The 24224-nt window shown below is 40.5% G+C and overlaps 1 protein-coding gene across 2 annotated transcripts in view; it reads right to left on the minus strand.

Annotated features, from left to right (window-relative positions):
* Window positions 1-24224, minus strand: part of IGDCC3 (immunoglobulin superfamily DCC subclass member 3) — a 111300-nt gene that overhangs the window by 82349 nt on the left and 4727 nt on the right. For both annotated transcript variants that reach the window (XM_072148664.1, XM_072148663.1), the window contains exon 2: window positions 5052-5357. In XM_072148664.1, coding sequence (XP_072004765.1) covers window positions 5052-5357 — 306 coding nt within the window. The remainder of the gene's footprint in view (window positions 1-5051; window positions 5358-24224) is intronic.

Here is a 24224-nt window from a genome sequence, read left to right on the forward strand (position 1 = left end):
AGAATATAAAGCAATAATTCACATTTTTTAAAAAAAACATCTACTTTCTCAGCAATGTGCAAAAAATATTTGACTTGAACATTAAGCAAGTTGAAGAAAAACTTCAAAAACATACATCATGGTTGATGTAATCTTATTTCAAAGATTATCTTTTATGAATTTGACATATTTTATGGCACATTTTTACATAAACACTTTTAACGTTACACTTTCATATAAAAATGTGCTGCGAAAACATGTAAAATCGAAGCACTTCTCACAATCTTCATGATTTATTTTTAATATTTCCTAAGGAATTCTGGGACATTTTGCTTCAGTAACTGTGCTCCTGTCACCGGATAAGCTGAGGGCACACAATGATCGATTATGTATGTCCCATTGTTATGCACTGAGCATGAACGTCTAGAACCAATATTCTGGAATTTGTGAAGTCAGCACTTCGACTCAGTGCCAAGCTGGCACAATGAATCTGGTCGGAAGCTTTGGTGTTGATCTTCTGCCACAAACAGAGGATCTTCTTCTGCCACATACCATTGGCGCAACAGACAGTGGCACCCACACAATGGATCCGACTGAATTTCCACCTCTGTGAACTTTCCTTTAGAAGTAGAAATAACTGAGAGGCCACCTAAAATCCTTCCTAATGAGCAGCCTCAGATAATGGCGGGATGCTTTTAGCTGGGTGCCAGCATGATGCTTGGGTCCCTTTGCCTGTAATTACATTCCTTTGTTGTTGAATCCTAATAATGCCTTGTATGGTGACCCATAAAATCATGCATCCTCTTTGTCTCGCACTAATCCTTTTAGATTTCATCCTGCCTATAAACGGTGCCATTATTTGATGTCAACGGCTCATGCTCAAGCCCCTGACAGGTTAAATCTGCTCGATGTGCCCCAACCCGTGGATGCAAATAAGCAGGAGGAATGAGGAACCATGTACCCGCTTCATCTCCGGCCAATTTACTCAGCATGTGTTTGTAGAACCACTGGCTCTTTATGTAAATCTATAAATGTCATATTAAAGCTTCTGTGAGACAGAGATTGTATATTGTACATGACTAAACATGGATCTGTAGAATCTTTCTGTATGCCTTTATATTAAATTGGGCCCAAAAATCTCCCCTGATTGACATAACATGTATGCAGTTACAAAAGGCAATGGACAACACTTCCAGTAGACATGTGGTGGGATTCTCAAATAAAGATGGAAAATAATTTTGCAATATACATATAAGAAGCTTCTGGATAATTGCAAGTTTAGCTGAGAATTGTCTGTAGAAATCCCTGTAGAAATCAGTGGACATGCATCATCCTCTGGGAATGAACTACTGGCGGTCCCCTACTTAAGGATACCCGACTTACAGACAACCGATAGTTATAGACAGACCCTCTGACCTCTGGTGAAGCTTTCTGGATGCTTTACTTTAGTCCCAGACTGCAATAATCAGCTGTAAGGTGTCTGTAGTGAGGCTTTATTGATAATCCTTGGTCCCATCACAGCAAAAAATGTTTAAACTCCAATTGTCATTGGGGCCAAAAATTTTTTGGTCTGGATCTACAATTATAAAATATACAGTTTCGACATATATACAAATTCAACTTAAGAACAAACCTCCGGACCCTATCTTGTACGTAACCCGGGGACTGCCTGTATATACATACTACATACTTCTATCTTCTTTGGGGGATATTATTATGGTGGGATAAGAGGGGGTCTATGGGACATCTGGAAAATCAATTCCTTTATCTCTCTGCCATTGAAATTAATGATGAGCCGCCTAGTAGAGATGAACAAACTTGATGTCTATGTTTGTGTTTGAGTTTGGCTGCCCAACCTGGACATATTGCCTGATTGGTGGCCGAACAGCCAAACCAGGATGTCGAACCCGAACTAAAACGGCAGGTCCGCTCTTCTCTACTGCTTACTGTTAAATCCCGTGTTGTCCAGTTGCGGAAAAATAAAAACCTTACACTAAATACCAAGCAGAATCTTGGCGGACACAACTCGTAATATAGGAGATTCACTCAAAATTTGAGATGGAAAGCCTGAGATTTTGACCTAGTAAATGCTGCTATGTGAAAATACCCCAACACTTAAAGGAAACCTACCATTTAATTTCATGCATTATAAACTAAACATACCTTGAGAATGCTGTAGCTACACTGATGCAGAAATATACCTTGTTTGAGTGGTTTTGCTGAAAAACAATTATAAGATTCAGGACCCTTGGAAAGCTGGGCTGCATTTAGCCTGCCATTCATAGACACAGAGATCCCTGAACTGTCCAGACAGCCCTAATCAATCTGAGCTGGATTACTCATACACAGCAGCTGGTGGATAAGGCAGCGATTGATTACTTCTTCCTGTCAGGCACAACACAGTGATTACATCATTCTCTGTAGCAGTGCATACTAAATGTAAGAGGAGAAGCGTCGGAGCAAGGCACATTATTATAATTTTAGAATTGTTTTTCAGCGAAACCAGGGATTAAACCGGGTGGGGCTCATTTACTAAGGGTCCGAAAGCCGCACTTTCGTCGGGTTTCCCAAATATTTCCGTTTTGCGCCAAATTGCTCCAGGTTTTTGGCACACACAATCAGATTGTGGCGCATCGGCGTCGGCTTGCACGTGACAGAAATAGGGGGCATGGCTGTTGGACAACCCAACGGATTCTGAAAAAATTGAAAAAATTTATTGTGTCACAAGATCAAGCACTCACATGCACCAGGAAGATGAAGGTGACTTTGGCGGACCTCGGCGCAGCAGCGAAACCTGCAGGAACTCGGGCGCACAATCTTAGTGAAACGTGGCAGACCCGAATCCTCGTCGGACAACGCACCGCGGGATCGCGACAGGACCGGATAAGTAAATCTGCCCCTATATGTTTCTGCATCAGTATAGCTACAGCATTCTCAAGGTATGTTTGGTTCACAATGCATAAAAGCAAATGGTAGATTTCCTTTAAGTGGCATTAAAGGGTGGCATTGTCCACTGGCTTAAAAAGAAGCAACATGCCCTCAATTCCAAGCAGAATCTGGGCGGATACCACTCGTAGTATAGGACATGTTGGTCAAAATCTGAGATGAAAACTGCAAAACAGCAGATTTTGACCTGGTAAATGCTGCTGTGTGAACATACCCTAATAAAATAATAATAAAACAATTATATAAATCCTCTGTAGCCTTTAAATTTCAAGCAGTTGACAAAACAAAGGTCTTTTCAGAGACACATTGTGCATATCTCATGGGAGCGGCGGGTGGGCGGAGGATTTTCTGTGTAACAAACATAAATAACAGATTTCTGCCCTTGACATTTCTTTATCCCCCCAGGGTGGTACATTAATTGTGTCATCTTGACCTCCCCTAGTTAGAGGATCAGCCTTCCTCTATGTCAGCATAATAGAAAGTAACTCCTGGAGTAGTGCACCACATGTAATAACCAATGCAATCAACATGCCCCATATTGTGGTCTGCAACCCAGTGAATAGAGCGGGATACAAGGTCAGATGCTCTCTGTATATGTTCTCATTTCTGTGCATAAAATTATATAAATGTATAATACATATTTTACTATCTCCATTAACTCCAGCTCTTTGTATCCTTTGTTAGATGTTGCTCCACAGACTCCGTCTCAGGAGGTTTTCTATGGACCCCAACTTGGTATATTACAGTATTTTTCGGACTATATGGAGCACAAAAAATCCTTTGATTTTCTAAGAAATCAAAGGTGTGCCTTATAGTCCAATGCGCCTTATATATGAACGGTACTTACAGACAACAGATGGCTTGAATGTGCACAGGTCTGCCACCTGCTGGTCATTCATCCTTATAATCAGGTGCGCCTTATAATCCTGTGCGCCTTATATATGAACCTAGACATTTTAGCAGGCATTTATTGATGGTGCGCCTTATAGTCCGAAAAATACTGTAGGTGTCAATCTAACGATGCAAATGGACGATGTGGCTGTGATGCATTTGTGATGTGCCCGCCACATATATTAAGGAACTCTGACGATAACTCATGATGAAATTATTATTTAATGGTAGCTGCATGTACTGTTATGAATTATGGTCCCAATTCCATAATTGATGTGTCCAGCTGCACACCCTCTATTCACACCCTAATTCTATCTCCATGCAGCCAAAATATCGTAGGGTTTCTGAAGTTACCACATCCCATCATTCTTAAAGGAAATCCATCATCAAAATCCAGCACAATAAACCAGGGACACTCACTCATAGATCCAGGCACTGTGACTGTAGTAATCTTCTTACATCTGCTATCCATGATCTCCTTCTGTCTAAAAACCAACTAAAAATATTATGCTAATGAACCCTAAGTGCTCTGGTACAGTGCTCTGAGCCTGTTACACTGTGCAGGAGTACTTCCCCCTCCTACAGTATGAGATTTTTGGTGTTAACTGATCCTGAAACGGATTGCAAATTGTGCAAAATGTACCCATTTTGCCAAAAGTTGGGGAAGTGGGTGAAACTCTCCAGAAGGGGTGTAACCAAAGTATTTTAGATACATTTATTAAGGATGGCTCAGCATTCAGCATTAAGGAGTGAATTGTAGATATTAGGTTGGTTTATAATGTTTTTGTATGTCAGTATGACACATTAAAGCTTTTACAGTCAGTCCAGGACTTGTGTGTGGTAATAGTATCACTATTATTACCTTCTTCTTCTTCTCTTTTTTTAAAATAAATTTTAGTTGTTTTGTAATATTCGCTCGTGTAACATCAAACAAGTGAATGCATTTGATGCAATTCAGTAATACAATAAAATTACAAAGGCGAATAAGACAGCAAATTTAAGAACTGGATCTACGCTGGTGCCTTCACATGGGGTGGACATGCCCACATGCGGCTCCGCTGTCAGCTACAGATAAGCTCATTGACTCAGGTATAATAACATTGTCAAATCATTACAACACATATACTGTACTAATATTTATTATACAAACATAAAAGACTCCAAGCTATTATTATCTTTTTCATTATTAAATTTAGGTATAGGCAGTATTGGTGTGAACTAAAATAACCACTTACCTGCTGCTTGAACTCTTGCCTTGCGACTCACTACGGTCCCAAAACGGTTTTGTGCAACACAGTCATAGTCACCCTGGTCAGACGACCCATCCTCCTTGTTGACCTGAAAGAATGGAATATACAGGGAGCCATTGGGAAGTGGAAACACGCTGGCCTCGTTCCACAGGGGAGCGCCATTCTTCCTCCATGTAATGGTAATTGGCTGGACACCATCTGCCGAGCACAGCAGGGTAACCGGCTGTCCTGGCACTGCCACTTCATCACTGGGCTCAGCTGTAAATGCCAACTCCACTGAATGACCAAGTCCTGTGGGTGAAAAGAACAGAACCAATATTACTCAGAATTCTGTAAAAGATGGGACCATTTATATTACATTGTTTATCTAATATCATATTTTTTGCAGATAACATATGAGGAGGTGGATAACATGATTTGTGAACGCCAGTCTTGGCCGACTTTTCAACAAATTTGTTGCGATGGTAAAGAATTAACATTTGGTGCCCGCTAAAATACTCACAGCAGGCTTCCATCATAAGTGCTACATATGGATAATGAGCTCCAAGATTTCCAGATTGTATTTACTCCTAGACACCTAGAATATATGTAACGCATGTTCTGGCTCTAATTTACATTGGAAAATTTCGTTTTAGGGATTGAGATGGAATCTGCATGTCACATAGGATTATAAATCATTGCAAAAATTATTTTATTTATCATAATTAAAGATCTTACCAATAATGATTAGAACAGCAGCATAAAGATTACAATTTGGGGTAACCCAAACACTTTAGTGTTGGCAGCCTTAAAGGGAACCTGTTACCAGCATTTTCACCAAATTAATAGCACCCACTAGTTGAGCATAAATTGCCTCCTAACCCATATGCAAATGAGTCACTTTTAGCCTCAAATGAGAGGCTAGAGATGGACCGTCATTTCAGAAGCTGCAATGTTGGCCTATATAGCACCAATAACAGTATAATTTTACAGATGACATTTTCAAAACACAACAGGGTTGTGGTTCTATGTGCTATTTGACCAGAATTAGAGGCAGTTGTATATAGTGAGGAATTGGATCTGAATCATATCTTTAGCTGCCCATATCTTTGGTCCTACTTTACAGATTTAAAATGACACCAGAAGCATGGTTTTGGGTGCCACGGAGCCCAAGATGTCTGAAGCAATACTCCTTTTCTCAGTGAAAAAGTGACTCTTTTCAGCTTATTTTCATATGTCTTTAGAATAATTTTCTTATAAGTAAATGAGCAATTTTAAACATAAAAGATGGAGTGCTAGAACGGATATGTCATACCCTACCTAAGTGTGCAGTCAGTTTAGTGTTAAACATGCTGGTGAAAGCTTCCCTTTAAGATCCAATGCTATGGCCAATTAAATTAGATTTTTCAAAATTGTCGCCATGTACACTTTTTGCTGACCATACATCCACTTTTCATCTGTTCTGTTCTGCCTGAATGTGGAAGTGCTCTGTTGCAAAGTGGATTTTATAATTGTTTGTTCTCTTTAAGAACCATTCCAATGTCAGGGTTGTGCTCCATTGAGTTCTATTGTATTAAAAAAGAGCTGTGGCTTCAAAGTCGGAATAAAATGGAATGACTCCGACTCCAAAAATATATAATAAATTGTTACAATTAGTTTGCTGCTGTATGCGCTGAATATTTTTTTAATCAGAATTTGGATAAATCATGGGATGTCTTATGACTGTCTGTTCTATTCCTTATCCACGGATGTAGGCTTTTGGTTGAGATGAATGTGGATGCAATTTTTGCTTGTGCTTAGTATTGAAGCTAATCCCCACGAATCAGTATGGAAGGAATGGCTGCATTTATCTTAGAACTGCTACAGTGATCAAGAAAACTCGATTATGGCAAAATTGCCCAGTGTATGTTCTCTCTCTATACTACCTTATGTTTTAGTTTACTTTTCCACTGAGTTCATGTTTCTAGAGGTTAACTGCTCTGATGAATTCTGTACACTATACATAGAATTCCTAAAAACTGAATGTTCTTGAAGGAATTCCTCTATATCCCAAAATTGTTAGAGATGTTGCCTGTGTGGTTACTGTATTGCCACAACCCAAGTCAGTGTAGAGAGACTGTTCTGTAGAATTTAAATTATTAAGATCTGAGGATCTGATGGAAGCGATACTGATTCTAAGACCAAATTCATAGACTCACTAAACAGATATTATTCAGTACATTTTTGTTGAAAACTGTTTTTTTTTATAACTTTTTTATAAGTTGAAGTTTACCGACTCCACAGCCACAGTTAATCTCAGTTTGAAATTTCTATGTATTTTGCATAAAGATTTGCTTTACAATGACCAATATTGGTTCATTTTTAGCAACCCCTTCCTCCATCTAAGTGTGGATTTTCTGTAATGAATTTCACATTTGAAGCCTATCTTATCTTAAAAACAACAGATGTATGAATTGCCACCCACACTACTACAATGCTCTTCAGACTCTACGTGCAGACGGTCCTGTTGTGAATTCATCATAGTCAGGCTAGAGAATACTATATAGATATACTCACATAGTGAGCTAAAACACTTCTATTATAACCTTATGAGGGTAAAGCACAAGACTCTACTGTTGATAGTTCTGTAGTATTTCTCTTACAGTTACTATGGTAGTATTGTTTAGCAGTAGGCACAGTAGCTTTTCCACTTGGGACGCAGAGCCAATGAGGGATCCAGTTCACCCTCCTATCAAGAGTGGAGGCGAGATCTTTAAACCCAATTTTAGCACTAGACATACAAACTTTTATTTTCTGCTCTGGTAACAATTAGCATAATTGTACAAATTGATTTGAAAAGGAAGAAGAACATGCATAACAAATATAAGATTACCACAGTCATGGTGCCTGGTTGTATGTGTAAGTATCCCTGGTTTATCGTGATGGATTTTGAAGGCAGATTGCATTTAACTTGATTAAAAAAATTCCCGAAATCTTAGCAATGGAGGTTATTTATCAGTGTTAATTCTTTTTTGGTGTTAACTGATCCCAAAATGAAATGCAAATTGTGTAAAACGTACCCATTTTGCCAAAAGTTTGTGGAGGTGAGTGAAACTCTCCAGATGTGGTGTAACCAAAGTATTATATTTATTAAGGATGGCTCTGCATTCAGAATTGTACTTTTTTGTACTGAGCGTGGCCTTGCTTAATGAGCCCAGAGCCCCTCGGGCTCATTTGCATAATTTTAAAGCCTTTTTTTGTTAAAACAAAGGTAAACAAAGCTAAAAGAAGAGAAGACACCAGTGTGTCAGTGTGCTTGGTTTTCAATCACCGATCCTGGTGGTAGATTTCCTTTAAGGGAGTGCATTTCGGCTCTGTGAAATAAGGTGTGTGTAACTGGCTGAAACTAAGCCCCATATCCCTATCAGGAGGTATTTGGATATGGGTAGTGGTGCAGTAAAAAACTAAGCCGTCATTATTATTTTAATGATTTGTATTAAGGTATTTGTGTTTCTGATTTGTAAGTAATAAAATTAGATTTTAATTGACTGAATAAGAAGTTTTTATCCAAACAGATTCTGCTTCAATTGAGTGAGTTTCATGTAGATAGTCTCTCTTCTGGAGAAGACAATGGTGCCATATGGAGTCATTTATTTCACCATGCCCTCAGGAGCAGTTAGGAGCCCTACTGATAACCTGAAATAAAACTTTCTTTCTGCAAGAAACTATTACATTTATGTAATGGTGTCGGCTAGTACCAGCTCCCGCGGTGGTCCAGAGGATCCACTGATCCCAATCCTGACAATATCCTTATTTTATCTACGATATTATGGAATTCTGAAATTATAGAGGTAGGCCACCCGGGAGATAGAACTCCTTAGGGCAGTGATGGCTAACCTTTTAGAGCTTGAGTGCCCAAACTTCAACCAAAAGCCACTTATTTATTGCAAAGTGCCAGCGAAGCAATTAAAGCAGTAATTTATTTCTCCTTGTTCTTTGACAACTTTCAATCGTTCAGCCTCCTATGGACACCAACACAGTTGAAAGGAGGAGGGCAAATTTGTCTATCATTGTAGGAAGGTTCTGTAGGCAGATTCTTTGAGTCCTGTCTGGTGAACTTCATCCTGGGGTGATGGCCCGGGTGCCCACAGAGAGGACTCCGAGTGCCGCCTCGGCACCCGTGCCATAGGTTCGCCAACACTGCCTTAGGGGAATGGAGAACATCCACAAAAAGTGTCTTTAGTTTTTAATAAGCACAGTTTCATCCATAATTTCTTTTTCGATGGAGCTACAGGGAAATTGAACACTAGTTTTTCATTTTTGGCCATAGATTCAATATAAACAAGGTTGTAGGACACAGCATGAGGACACTTTTTAGGGGACCACAGCTGCAATCTGAAGTCTTTTTCATACTGCGAAGGAAAACTCTGTGACAAATTGTTCTCCTATTGAAATCAATGAGAAAATGCCATGTTTTAGTGCTGCTTGAGGAAAGAAGTAGTGTCATGGCTTATATTCCAGATGCAATCCAGGAGTCTGTCACTCAATATTTTGGCCAACTCTGTCAAAATCCACATCGGAAAGCCTCAAAGAGTGTCATGTGAACTAGCCCTTAAACAGAAAACCACATAAAGGGTTGGAAACATTTTGTTGAATATGTCAGATGTTAGTGATATTTCCTACATGTTATGTATGAAAAGAAGGGGTGGTTAGAAATAGAATTATATACTGATTCTCTGTATTCTGTGGACTACAGTGTAATATTTTACTGTGACCCTGTTCATTATGACAGCAAATAATTTTAGGTTAGGCCCCATTCACACTGGCGTTGTAGGGACATATATATACGTCTTTAAGGTTATGCCCATATATATGTCCCCATAGGCGGCAATAGGCTCCCTGCGACAGTGAGGTGCCACACACCCGTGGCACTGTACCGCACCGTACGTGGGGAAAAGATAGAACATGTTCTATCTTTCCCCATTCGAGAGGCAGTGCACTGTGTATCCTTAAGGAGCGCCCCTGCTTTATGTCGCCCTGGCGATGTGAATGTAACCTAAGAGAAACAAAGCTACCAACTACTCAGTTAATAACTTTAGGGCCTTTACCTTTACCCTCTTCAAACTATTAATCAATATATCACTGCTCAATTAACACAAAAGGGGTTGGCTACTCTTTAACATAAGTTGCCCATGTCCCTTTACTGCCTTCATAATAATCCCTGAATGTTCATCACATGATTCAGCAGTCCTGCTACTTACTTTAGTGCTGTCTGCAAACTCCCTGTGGATCTTTGTTTACATACCAGAGCACTGATGAATAGTAGTGGCTGCAGCAGGAGAGTAATGACTAATCCTGCTCCCTCCCCTTCCCCTTTCTCTGTGACTGTCAGTGAGACAGACTGTGAGAGTGGGAGACGCCATTAGGAGGCAAAGACACAGGAACATATACATGCAGAAATATGTCTAATGGAACAGATTTGGCCAATCCATTTAAATAATATAAAAATGTTAGATATTTTTCTCCTCCTCTGCGCAGGTGTTCGTGTCATCTTTACTACCTATTGATATAATATATTTTGAAAATCACATAAAAACTATTGTTAAAAAAATTGAATTGTAGAGGACATATAAACCAATAAGCTAAAGTCATCTGACATGACTCAACATTTTCCAGGCAATTGGTCTACTTAGCCAGTATCATAACACCAATTACATTACAAGTGTGAAAATGTATAATGCCGGAGACCCAAAGTGCTTCCTGTCATCATAACAGCGCTGTACGCGTCAGCAGGAGGACTCCCAGTAGCTCACACAGTTGCAAGTTATTGAGTTACACAGATAATTCATGGAAGAAATTCCAGGATTTTTCTCACCAGCATTCTGATTTTTCCCAGCTGCGGCTCACGGACACTCCACCTGTTTTAATAAATTAGTGACTTTCATCCTTTCTGCGGTTTCTTTGTTTTGACATTTTTTTAACCCTTTAGTGACACGCAGAAATATGGCCAATAGAGACCCATTGCATAAAGTGTAGTGTCGGACGGGAGATTCTTGGACCCACAAGAAAAAATTATCCTGGGGGCCCACCATCTATCAACCAACAGAAAATAGACCCTAGCAGCCTCCAAAATGGGGTCTCATTTCTGAACCTCTGGGTCAGAACTGGCGCCACTGGAGGATACCCTAGTATTCTGGTCGGTTCTGTCCGACGCCAATCAGTTGCCACCATGTCTTGTTATCACATCATTAACATTTGACCTGAAATTCACAAAGAACATTTATATTTTAATTCAATATTAAATATGCTGCATTATAAATGTATTTTATTTTCTAAAATGGGACACATGATAACATCAAATAAAGGACTTCCCCAACCTTCACATTCTTACGGCTTTTAAGAATTGAAGCACCGTAGTCCATTGCATGGTAAACGTCCCAATGGAGAGATATACACAAAATATAGAGATGTACTGCGTAAGTGTATCTGGAAGTTGTGGACCAGCAGCAGGAGAGATGGTAACACTACTGTCCTCTGCTTTACCTAAAAGGGTTTCCAAGACATAATCATTGATGGCCTTCAACTAAGACTGGTACCATGAGTTTTGAGCGATGAACCATTTGGATCTTCATATAGTTCTCAATTCCTTCATTTCCCTTTGTTATTACATATGTTGGGTAAGCTGTATTCAGCATTGAATGGGTTAAGATCCCTCCGGGAGTGTGGAATTCGGCAGCCAGCTGCCTCCAGACAAGGATTTGTTTAATTGGCCGAACATCATCCTGTTAATTTCACTAACGAGGGAAAGTTAAGTGTCTATTTCTGGGGTGGAAATCATAACTACTGTGAGGACTCCCCCCCAGATTCCATTAATAGGATAACATGCAGGATAATATAATTTCTCAAGGATCAGTTGTCCGATTCTATGAATAAGATTTTTTATTTTTTAAAAAAGGCAAAAAAGTAAATAGCCAAAAATTTGTATAAAAACCCCAAAATTAACAGGCAAGCACCTGTCTTTGTATAGCTTCTTCTCATGTACATCACTACAGGGACTGCTGCTGGCCTGCTGCTTCCTTGCCTTCATTGCCTGCTGTAGCAACGGTGCGGAGCATAATTCTGAGGTATCTGCATCCGTATCGCTCATTGTTTAATGGGTGGTGAGAAAAAGGTATCATTTATACTGAGCATAACATAAAATCAATTATGAAGTAAGATGAATGAGTTTGGCACACAGGACCTTGAAGACCATGCTGAATGGAAATCAATGCCTAAACCACAGCTCCAACAGAAAGATGAAAATTCACGTTTTTGACTGTAGTTAACCACTTAGATTGAAGATAACCAGATATCAACTTGTCCTGTGGCAAACCACTATCTTCTTCTCAGGGGTTTAGGTGGTGGAACTGGCAGAGCTAGATGATGGAGCAATGTTGGTGGAAGATGTTGGGGGAAAATGGTCCTCCAGTATCTCCCTAGCTACCCCCCTGATTATTTTTTGTCATGGAAAACCAGAAAGACCTATTTATTCATTTGTTCTCCTTAAAGAGAACCCGTCATGCAAAATAACTCCCCTAAACTAAATATATTTTCATAAACTGCCATTAGAAAGCATTGCCTCTATCCCTACATTGTCCCTCTACATGCCTGTAAATTTAAGCAATGAGGTCCTAAAGCTGTATGCAAATGACCTGTGAAATGTCCAATGAGTCATTAGCATATTCAAGCTGTCCAGCTTATTCATGAGTGGGAGGTATATACACACCCACAGTGCTTGACTGACAGCTGCTGCATGTAATGGCTGCTCCATGTGCTTGCTGGTGGCCATGCCCCCTGCAGCCTGTGTGTGCATCTGCTGTGTGTGTCTGTGAAAGATACAACAGCTCCAGGATGCAGCCATGTTATAGCAGAACATGTCAGGTACTTGTGTAGCTGATGTCTGTGTATCACACATATGTATTAGGAGGATGCAGCATGTCAGCAGATGCACTAACTATGCTTTACTATACATTACACACAGACATGAGCAGGGGGAGCAGAAGGGAGGGGGAACAGGGGTGACATCACTGCCTCTGACCATGTGACCAGCCTCATTTACATAATAAAGAATAGATGATTTTATAATGATTAATGTATGAATTGACTAGATAAAGGCTGTGATGGATCCTTGTGAGCTGCTCCAACAGGTAGAGGTGACAGAAATAGTGACACAGACCTGATGACAGGTGTCCTTTAAAGGGAACCTGTCATCAGAAATTGGCCAAATAAACCACTACCAGTCTGTTGTGCAGCTTCTAGATGATGTTTCTTTCATGGCCTGAAGTGGTGGCATTATCCAGAAAATCAACTTTAAAGTGAGATGTAAATTGGTTTTATGAAGTCAAGGAGGCGGTGAGTTTAAGTCAAGATTTCCCTGCCTTAGAACGTTCACTTCACTGTAATTGATGTCCTGTGTCTAGTGACATCATTGACCTGATCTCCTGAAGTGCGGGGCATGAGGAGGTGTTCAGAGGCCGGGAAAGCTTGACTTCAGTGTTAAACTCTCCGCCTCCCTGACTTTATACATCCAACTTACATCTCACTTCAAAGTTCATTTTCTAGCTGATGACACCACACTAAGATCTAGAAGCCAACATGATCTAGAAGCTATTCAACTGCTTGACAATATACAGGGAACAGGTTCACTTTAAAGAAAATCAAAATCCATCAAAATCCATCATTATAAACCAGGGACACTTACTCATAGATCCAGGCACCATGACTATAGTAATCTTCTTATATTAGTTATCCATGGCCTCCTTCCTTCTAAAATCAACTTTTAAAATAATGCTAATGAGCCTGAAGGGCTCCTAGCACTGTTACCAGAGCCCATACAGAGGATATTACAATGAGCAGAACATGTCTCACCCATCCCCTGCTCTCTCCTTCCTCCCTCTATCTGTGTAATGGGGAGGGGAGACCTGCTCTGCTCATTGTAACAGCCTGTGAAGATACAGACACTTATAAAAGTTGATTTTAGAAGGATGGAGACCATGGATAACAAATTTGAGAAGATTACCACAGTCATGCTGTTTATTATAAACACCCTGCATAACTGACATTGAGAAAAAAAGATGAATTTTATCTTAAAGAAGATATTAATTTATGTTGATGCTCAATAAAAGCTGCACATTGGAGAGGAGAGGACATTGAAAAAAAGATTAACCAACGAGAATCCTTCTGGATTTTCCAGTTAAAAACACTACTACCATATGGCTTAAATGCCGATTTCGAAATAAAGTGTTTCCTTTAATCAACAAAACCATGGTTTCTTAAGCAATGTACGTTTTATAGAATGCTAATTTGATATGATATTTTCCATAATACATTTTTCATAATCTTTTGTATTCCTTCCGTATTATTGTATTTATGTATTCTGCACTGACACTTTACCAACACATCTTGCAGATGTTATATATAGGGGGATATTTATCATACGCTGGCGCTCGTGCGCCAGCGTATGATAGCCCCGGCGCTGCAAATTCGCACCCCGATACATGAAGAGGCTTCTGCCTCTTCATGTATCGGGCTGCCAGTAGCGCAGCGTTTATCCTACGCCAGGCAGTAACGCCCCGCGCCGGCCCACTCCCGTCCGGCCGCTCCCCCGCTCGGCTGGCCGCGCCCCCCCCCCCCTTCACGCCCCTTCACGCCCCACTGGCGTGAAGGTGGCAGATTGGGGAAAATAATCGCAAAAGCTAGCAATAAGCTAGCATTTGCGATTATTTCAGGGCCTCTGAGCCACTGGCGGTGCGCAGAGGTCCTGATAAATATGCCCCATAGATCGTATAGCAATATATGTGTTTTTTCTTTAAACTAAGCGCGTCGTATAGGTGAATATAAAAAAACGATATTTTGTGCACGGCGGCCACCCCCGGAAGAAGCCGCTATTGGCGAAACTCGAGTCGGGCATTTGACGCCGAACGTGCACCATAGTTTTATTCTTAAGGCCTATTTTAACCTACTTTTGTGAGAATAACATTAAAAATATCAAATAGAAGCTCTGCTGCACTATTTTTTATTTTTTTTTTCTCGTACCTTTCTCCACACGTATGGTTGCGGATCAAGGCGGAACCAAAAGTGCTGTGATTGAGTTCCGAGCCGGAGGAAGAAGAAATCCACACAACCGTCCGCCGCACATCGTAAGTGGAATTACGGGATCAACTTCCATAGTAAACACACATATACCACGCCATCCAAACTAATCTAATGAGGGATGTCAACCAAGGCAAACACAATTAGAGGAATTTACAACAAGGACACTCTAATTATCTAATATTTTGTCATCATTTAACCTATTGTATCATTATAGTGATGTCTCTAGAAACCACAATAAATTGCAGTGACAAAGTCATCTACAGGGGAAGTGATTCTCCTATAGAAAAGAACAAATTAATTAGTAAACTCTCTGAAATGTCAGAGTTATAGACAAACACCATCTCACCAAACGAATGACCCACCGATGCTCTGTACTAGCCTTTTATTTAGCGCATAGCAAACATACACAGTGCATGGAAATAATAGTCTGTGCCTCAAGGAGAGGAAATTGGAAGTGTGAATTCCAAAGTTGCATTGCACGGTAAATACATGAATAGCCACAGTGCCCCCCAGTAGCCACAATGCCCCTCCAGTAGCCACAGTGCCCCTCCAGTAGCCACAGTGCCCTCCCCAGCAGTAACAGTGCCCTCACTAGCCACACTTCCACTGAGCAGTCACTGTGCCCCCAACAGCCACTGCCCCTCCCCTGTGGGGAAAAAAACAACATTTACTGACCTTTACAGCTATCTTCTTGCTTCAGCTTTCGTCCACTGTATGCGCTGAAGCCGGCACATGTGATGTGATGACATCATCACGTATTCTGGCTTAAGAGCCGGTGCATACAGCGGACAAAAGCTGAAGGAAGAAGATGGCTGTTGGCGAGCTGCGTGGAAGCGAGGGAAGGTGAGTATCAGACTCTTCCTCTATTCTGCGCCCCTAAAGAGCACAGAAAAGAGGCAGGGACACAAGGGACTGGGCTAGATATTGCCCATAGGCCTTGTGCTTGACACCTGTGGTAGGGGATGGGGGGGACTGTTTTTTGCAAGCCTCTTCCTGCTCCCGCCCAAGAAATTAGGCTCCAACTGATGACGTCGGAGCCAGGGTGTGGAGAGAGCAAGGAGTGTGCTCTCTCCTAGATCCCCGGGCCGGCAGCAGGAGGCGGCTTGCAGTGGCGGCGTGCATGAATTAAAAGCCGGGGAAGCTGAGAGGTGCCTGGGCACATCCGGCTGTTTTACAAAGTTAATATTTCATTATGAAACACGCCAGAAAACTTGTAAAAACCATCAGGTGTGAAAGACACCAGGTGTGAAAGACCCCAGGGGTAACAGCAGAAGGTGCTCCTCTGATTTTGTTCTCTGGAGTTTTCACCCCATAACATGGATTAAAGGGCAAAAACAAGTCACGTTTCCAATGGCTAAGAGTTGCTATTGAATGACATTCTACATGTCCCACATCACATATCTTAGTTCCAGCAGTATAATATTATACTGTTATTATCTATTTGATATGTAAATGAAGTCATTACTTGGGTCATTATTATTATCTCTGTAGAGAGAGGCCCTGCACAGGTTGAAGGTGTAGGATCTTATTTCCTTAACACTCTGTAGGCGTTTATTGATGCACCCTAGAGAAATGTGGTATAGGATCCAACACACAAATCTTGTGTTTTACACCTAAAATATGTCTTCATAAGGACAGAACTGCTGAAAACTTGCTACTAGCAAGAAGTAGCGGGAAATTAGAGAAAGGAAGTAAGTCCCAGGCGTATTATCTGTTATCAGAGAAGGGGTCATTATACTAGGGGGCCCACTGGGGAAAATGCTCTCCATCCTGATCACTTGCCTTTCATCTCGCACAAGTATTATACAAGTTAATACGCTGGAGAACCACTGCCCTATATTAATAGTTGTTTGCCGTTTTACAGGTGCAGATTTCATTCTCTATGTATACAGACTAAACTGGTTCATGGCTATGACATTATTTGTGTAATGCAAAATATTAAAGGGGTTGTGCCAAGTATGCAATTTACCTGTGAGGGCCCGACTGCTGGGATCTCCACCGAGATCCACCGAAAGTAGGACACCCAGAAATTCAGAAACAGCAAGTCTTGTTCTCACTAATGGGTGGAATGGCGAGGTCGAACACTTGTCTTGCCATCCATCTCATTCAATAGTATGAGAGTATTGGAAATTGATGAGCACAATGCTCAACTTTCTCTAACACTCCCATTGACAGTTTACGAGAGTGCCAGAGATAGCCGAGTGCTGTGCTCTGCGATGTCTGATACTCACACACTATTGCTCAACGTACTAGTCTACTCAATCCATTAATGTGAATTCTCTGGATTTCAGGGGGTTTCATCAGTTGGACCCTCACTAGTCAACTTGTTAACAATATGCCAGCCATTTGTCTTGGGTAAGTCAGAAGGACCCCAACACAAACTCCTGGCACATGTAATGATACATCTCAGCCTAAGGGCTAATTCACATGGTTGTTCAGGGGGCAGTGATCTGGTCGCATAATATGTGACCAGATCATGGTCCCCCATAGGCTTCTATGGCTCCCGATCACCGCTGGGTGAGCACATGTTGTGTCACCGCACCGTGACCAAGTTAGGCGGATCCCGGACAAGCACACGGGCATCTGAAAGCATCCTAAGATAAACTCCAGATCAAAGTTTGTAGAAAAAAGTGTATAACCAGCAGTTGGTTCCCCCCATTGATCAAGAAAATGAGGGGTGGAAGTAATAGACTTTCATGGTGTCGCTATATTTGGAGCCTGCAGGACTGATGAATATAGCCATACACTACCTCTGCAAGCCCCATAGTCTTTAAAAAAAAGCAGAAACAATCATGCTTGATCATAGGTCCTTCCCTGTCTTCAAAGTCTCTATAGTGCGACCCCCCAGCATTCACACACACATACACTATTCTGTAGATAGGTAATAAGGGATAATTCTAGAATAAAGCAGCTCTGAGCACTTATCACAGTCCATTCTGCTATATCTTAATGAGTTCTTACAAGTTAATTCAGCTACAACTTATCTCCATAATATGCATGAATATTCCCTCTTAGAAAGAAAGAAACCTCTCAGATCTATTCTGCAGGATAAAGCAACTAATAAAGTCATTAAAGTCATGGCTTGGCAATTCTTAGATACAATCTAAATGCACCGTGGTATTATACAGTATATTACATTTCTTCATTTAGAAATACAGTGTGAAGGTTGGACTGATGGAAAAATCCAGTAAGAATTTTTTAAATATATTTTATAGGTAGAAGAAGGGAGATTACAGGGTTAAAGTCTGTGATGCCAGACCATGGCTGGTTTTCAGCATACAAGGGATTTACATGATACCTTAACCCTTAGGCACTGTTCATTTATTGTAATAAATATCTCATAAAAATAATGGGAGCTCCTATCAGGGTCTACCGAGCTATGTTCTTAGGTAAGATTTTAGGCTTCTGTATCTAATGTTTCCATTAACAAAGCAAAACCAAATTTCCCTCATGGCTCAGTGTATCTTCATTCAACACCTGAATGACCCAATGGACTGTTGAGTCCAGCTGGAAAGCTTCATCAGCTGAGAACTTTCTCAAAGAGAGTCAGTCCTTCCGATGATTACTGCCCTATGGAGGCTTCACACGAGGATGATACAGCAGATAACTGGAATGAGCAGATACCCGTGGCCATGAGGCACTGGGCTTGCTGGTTGCTAAAAGTATTTTAGGAAGAGCACAGACATTATAGTTGAAAATAATTTTGTTATCATAGTTTTAGTAGGTTTTACTGTGGCATAACCATAAAAGTCAAAGTACTCGAGTCCCATAACCATGGGAAGAGGGCAAAATCCACTTTGTTCTCCTTTGACTACTATTTGTGCAAAGAAGATAGAGCAAGATGACCGAGCCTTAGGACCAGTTTGACAATATCTGCAGTGGAGGGAAACACTGATAGCTTCAGATACTAATGCTCTTACATATCGCCTGTTGGGACTAAGACATGAACTGTTGACTGGGGCCCTCCAGGCCTGGGGTCCTGAGGCTTCCTGGCTCCATGATCTTAAACCAGGAGGCAGATTAAACACCGTCCCACTACCATCAGCATTTTTAGTTTGTTCAGCCCCTACCCAGAACCCAAACAGGGTTCCAAAAACCTAGCAAACCTCCCTGTGTTGAGTGATTCTGGCTACATATCTGCCAGAGGGAAGAACATGGCTGTCACTAACCACCTTATGGACCTCCAGTGATCAGGGCAAAATTCTTTTCTGGTGCTGATCAGCTTTACCCTCCACATGGACCCTAAACTAGCCAAGATGCCTCACACCTTGTTGGTTATGGTACTTCTAGAAAGCTTAAAAATTCACCTGTAATGTCCTGCAATCCTGGCAAATCTGGCATTTTCCAGCCTGAAAAGTAGCAGACTGTATTTTTCAGGGTATGTTTAGGGTGGTGCTAGGGATTTTGTACCAGTATAACCTTTGTGTGCTGCTACATCCATAATCACTTTGCCCTTATCAGTGCTATTATGTAACTTGGTAATATAATGTTATTTCAGATCTCTTACTATATTTAGGATATACATTCAGTGTGTGTTATGTATGTATATACCCATTTAGTCATAGTCATTGCTAACTAGTGCAGAAAATCAATCTAATAGTCGCAATAGAATATTTCGTCTTGGTAGCACATAGACTTTTAACGTGGTTATATAACGTCAATTTATTAAATGTGCGCCCCATATGTCACCTGTCCATGTCCACAGTCTACAACTCCAATTTCAGCCTATGTGTTTGATGCTCCATGGATTGAACTACTGTGGCCGAATAGCTTCATATCAACCAAAGATCCAAATGTTCGCATAAAGGGGTTCACTCTGCAAACCACTGCAAAACCATAAAGCAATTATTCCTTTACAGAGTAGTGAATATATTATTTCACAGCAAACAAAACCCCATTGAGCACTATATAATATTTATATATATATATAGGCTCCCTATACTTTTAGTCATAATCGATGTTCTGTTTATCCTTTAGTACATAGAACAACACTTTTCCAATAGCAATGAATAGACTATAATGCAATATGTCCGATGTGACATTGAACATACAATGATTGTTTGCGACAAGTAGATCACTAGAGGTTATAGAGAATATTGCGCATAACAGAAAAATCTATTGAGTCCCAGTCCCTGTTGTAAATGATATCAGCAGAGAATATGTAATTTGGTTGACGTTTGAAAGAGGGTTAAAACATAGTCATACTCCGTTCCACATACTTTATACATAAGCTACCAGTGTGATTGCTATGGGTTAAAGTAGGTGCCCACAGGATAAAGGATAACATGCTGGGCAGTGGGGGGTCTGATAAATTGGACCACCACTATCACAAAAATCGGGGTTTTATTCCACCAAATGAAGGAAGTGGCAGATTGCGCCGGTGGCTCCATTCATCCCCTATGGCACTACTTAATATAGTCAAGTGGATAGCTATCTCCAGCAGTCCACATGTAAAACATTACTTTACATTCATTAAGTTGACCACTTTATCTCCTACTCTGAGGACTCACTTTTCACAAAGAGAAAAGGAGTTCTAGAGTCAATTCTATAACGTTCCTAACTGTGGTGGTAAAACAACCCTAAATCATCAATTCAGTATAAACACACCATATACACATACAGCATAACATACCTACAGTATATACAGACTATATAAACATACATACAGCATATACACACATACAGTACCATATACAACCATGCAGCATATACACTTCACATATGCATACACATACAGCAAATGCACAGATGCGTACAATACCTTATACAGACATACAGTACACAATACATATATACACAAATACAGCATATACACATCACATATACACACACATATACATTAGAGTGTATACACACACTCATACAGTACCATATATACAGACATACAGCATATATATGCACACATACAGTGTATGCACACCATACACCATATACACATACAGTACAGTATATACACATCATATATATAAACACACATCACCGATACACAAATATACAGCATATATACATATACACATTCATACATTTATACACACATATGTAAATGCTCACTCTCAGGCAGTCTTCTTATCGTCAGAGGCCACAGATCTGCCAGAGTAGCTGCTGACTACATGGGGTAAGTAGACGTCAGTAAGTGAAGATGTCTTTCATGCATCTCTTATCTGAGCTGTGAACTCTGAGTGCTATGGAAGATGTGCACTGTTATGTACATATTATACAGTACAAAGTGCAGCATAACATAACATGTGGCAGGTCAGGTGCTGTGGCTTCTACCCCTGAAGTTATGCCCCTGAATCAAACCAAAATGTACAGGATGTAGAAACCAGTATGACAATTAAGATGATTCTTCCCAGAATTTCTAGAATATAATATACATAATGGGGATTATTTATCAGGGTTTCTGCACCAGAACACTGGTGTAGAAGCCTTGAAACTATTATTTATTATGATTATTTATTTTTTAATAATTCTTTATTTATGATGATTTTCTCCTTCACACCAGCTCCACACCAATGGATGGGCCACGAGGTTATCTGCACCGGCGTATAATAAATAACTTCCTTATCATACATCCTTATAGAAACACTGTTAAAATATGGAAATCAATAAAGAAACATCCTTCCTTGAACTCCTTCCTTAGACTTCAGTTCAGGTTTTCCTTTTATCTAGATACAGGTTTTTCTTCTAACATTTTCTGTATCTTCTGTAATGATGATGATCCAATCATTTAGCATAATTCCGGAGAGAATAGACCATTCTAAACTTCAACTTTTGAAGTTCTAACCTGCAGCCCCTGAAGGTGATCATTTTCACCAGAAGACCACAACATGTTTCACGTATCAGAATATTGATCTGTTACTAGACGAACAGGTCCCTAGTGATGTTTTTATAACTTACTGAATTAATTGGTCATGGATCACACCTGTTGCCACTGTTTATAGATATGTCCATGAATGATCCAGCATTGGGAGAACATTTGACATTCAATTTTTTTTTCACTGAAAAGCTCAACGAAGGAAACTGTATGAACTTGGACAAGTTCTTGTGCTATGCCAAAAACATTTCAGTGAACATTGACTACATATATCGGGCATGTGGGGTGTTCCGTCTGACTCTGGGGGCTTTGGATGGAACTTAAATAAGCAAAAGGGGAGGCTTTTTGGGGGAAACTCAAAGGTTGGCTTCTGGATGGTTAAAATGTAGGTATTTTGGCTAACCATATACAGGCATTGGCTGATATTTGGGAATTTCATTGTGCTGAAATTCAGGGCTCATCAATTTTGTCTGACAAAGAAAAGAAGTGTAGCTTTGAACTGTGAACCTATTATACAGTATGACTATTCACTAGTGATGATTTTGAGCACAATAGCTCCAAGAATTATTTTTCATCACATCCTTTCGGAATACAGGCAGTCCCCGGGTTACATACAAGATAGGTTCTGTAGGTATGTTCTTAAGTTGAATTTGCATGTAAGTCGGAACTGTATATTTTATAATTGTAGCTCCAGACAAATTTTTTTTGGTCTCTGTGATGGGATTTTAAAAATGTTAGATTCTCATAGGATCAACAATAAAGCTTCATTACAGACACCTTTAATAACTGTTATTGCTGTTTATTGTAGCCTAAGGCTAAAGTACAGTAAATTACCAATTACCAGAGATCCATTTGTAACTAGGGGTCGTCTATAAGTCAGGTGTTCTTAAATAGGGGATCGGCTGTATACATTACCCTATGTAAACATCTTACAAGTCCTACGCTCTCAATGCTCATCAATAAAAAGCTTCTTGTGCTTTTCGATAATAGGCAGGACACACCAATTCCTAATTTTTTCAGCAGGCAGTGGATGATCATGGCTAACACGATGCATGTAACGTGTTCTGAGTATTAATCATACGCTGTAACCTTCTGGACCTAAGCTGTCATGTGACTGAGGACAGTAGATTGGTCATGGGCAATGATGTCCACCCAGGTCATTAACGTCCATTAATCTGTAAGGCGCTCAAGCAAACAAAGAAAACAAGATGCAATGATAACACAAATTTAGAGCGCAAATTCTTACCTACATTTGTTTAATGTGCCCTAGCACCACCATATTCTAGTTTTACCAACCCAAACGTGTTACCAAAATCTTCTCTTGGGGACATCTGCTGTGACAGGCTTTTATTTATACACATCATCTGACACATGGAGGACACCATTACGCTCCCCAGCCAAAGACCAGCACCATGCAAATAGAGTTTTACAGCAATAATAATAATTCTTTATTTATATAGCGCACACAGATTACGCAGCGCTGCACAAAGCATGTCAAATTGGTCCCTGTCCCCATGGGGATCACAATCTAAACAAACTACCAGTATGTTTTTGGAGTGTGGGAGGAAACCGACGCAAACACGGAGAGAACACACAAACTCTTTGCAGACGTTGACCTGAGTGGGTTTCGAACCCAGGACCCCAGCGCTGCAAGGCAGAAGTGCTTCCCACTCAGCCACCGTGCCACCCATATTCACCTCCCCATCACCTCCTGGTAGTAGCAAACCTCATGCCGCTGCAAAATATACTTTGCATCTATACACTATGCCTAAATTTTACACCAGTGAGTAAAGTTACAAGAGACTTTAGTTGAACTATGTACCTGGCGGCATGGATTGTATATAGATAAAGTCAGCAGTTGACAGCAAGCAATATATCTAAGTGATAACTGCCTGTGGTCTCCATCTGTGATCAAAGTACAGTAATAGCCATAGCCAGGCAATAAACGCATTGTTAAATGACCAGTTTAACTTTCATACAAAGTTAATGCTAATTTAATGAGGGGTGGGAATGTGGGATAAAGATAAGCTGAATAGAAAATGACTCTCCTCGCTCATGTGGAATGTGCTCACATCTCCAGGTCTGGAAACTAATATCAGGATTACAGATATTTCTGAGCATAAATCCATTCTTAGCTTTCCTGCTCCTGCCAGAGCTGTCATTCTTTGTAATGTCCCCAAAGTCACCGCATGTCCCACTGTATCCTGAGAATTCGCATTTTCCCTTCCAACACATTCCCACACACTACCCAA

Source organism: Engystomops pustulosus, chromosome 4 (genome assembly GCF_040894005.1).
Source record: "Engystomops pustulosus chromosome 4, aEngPut4.maternal, whole genome shotgun sequence".
In the NCBI taxonomy this organism is placed as follows: Eukaryota; Metazoa; Chordata; class Amphibia; order Anura; family Leptodactylidae; genus Engystomops; species Engystomops pustulosus.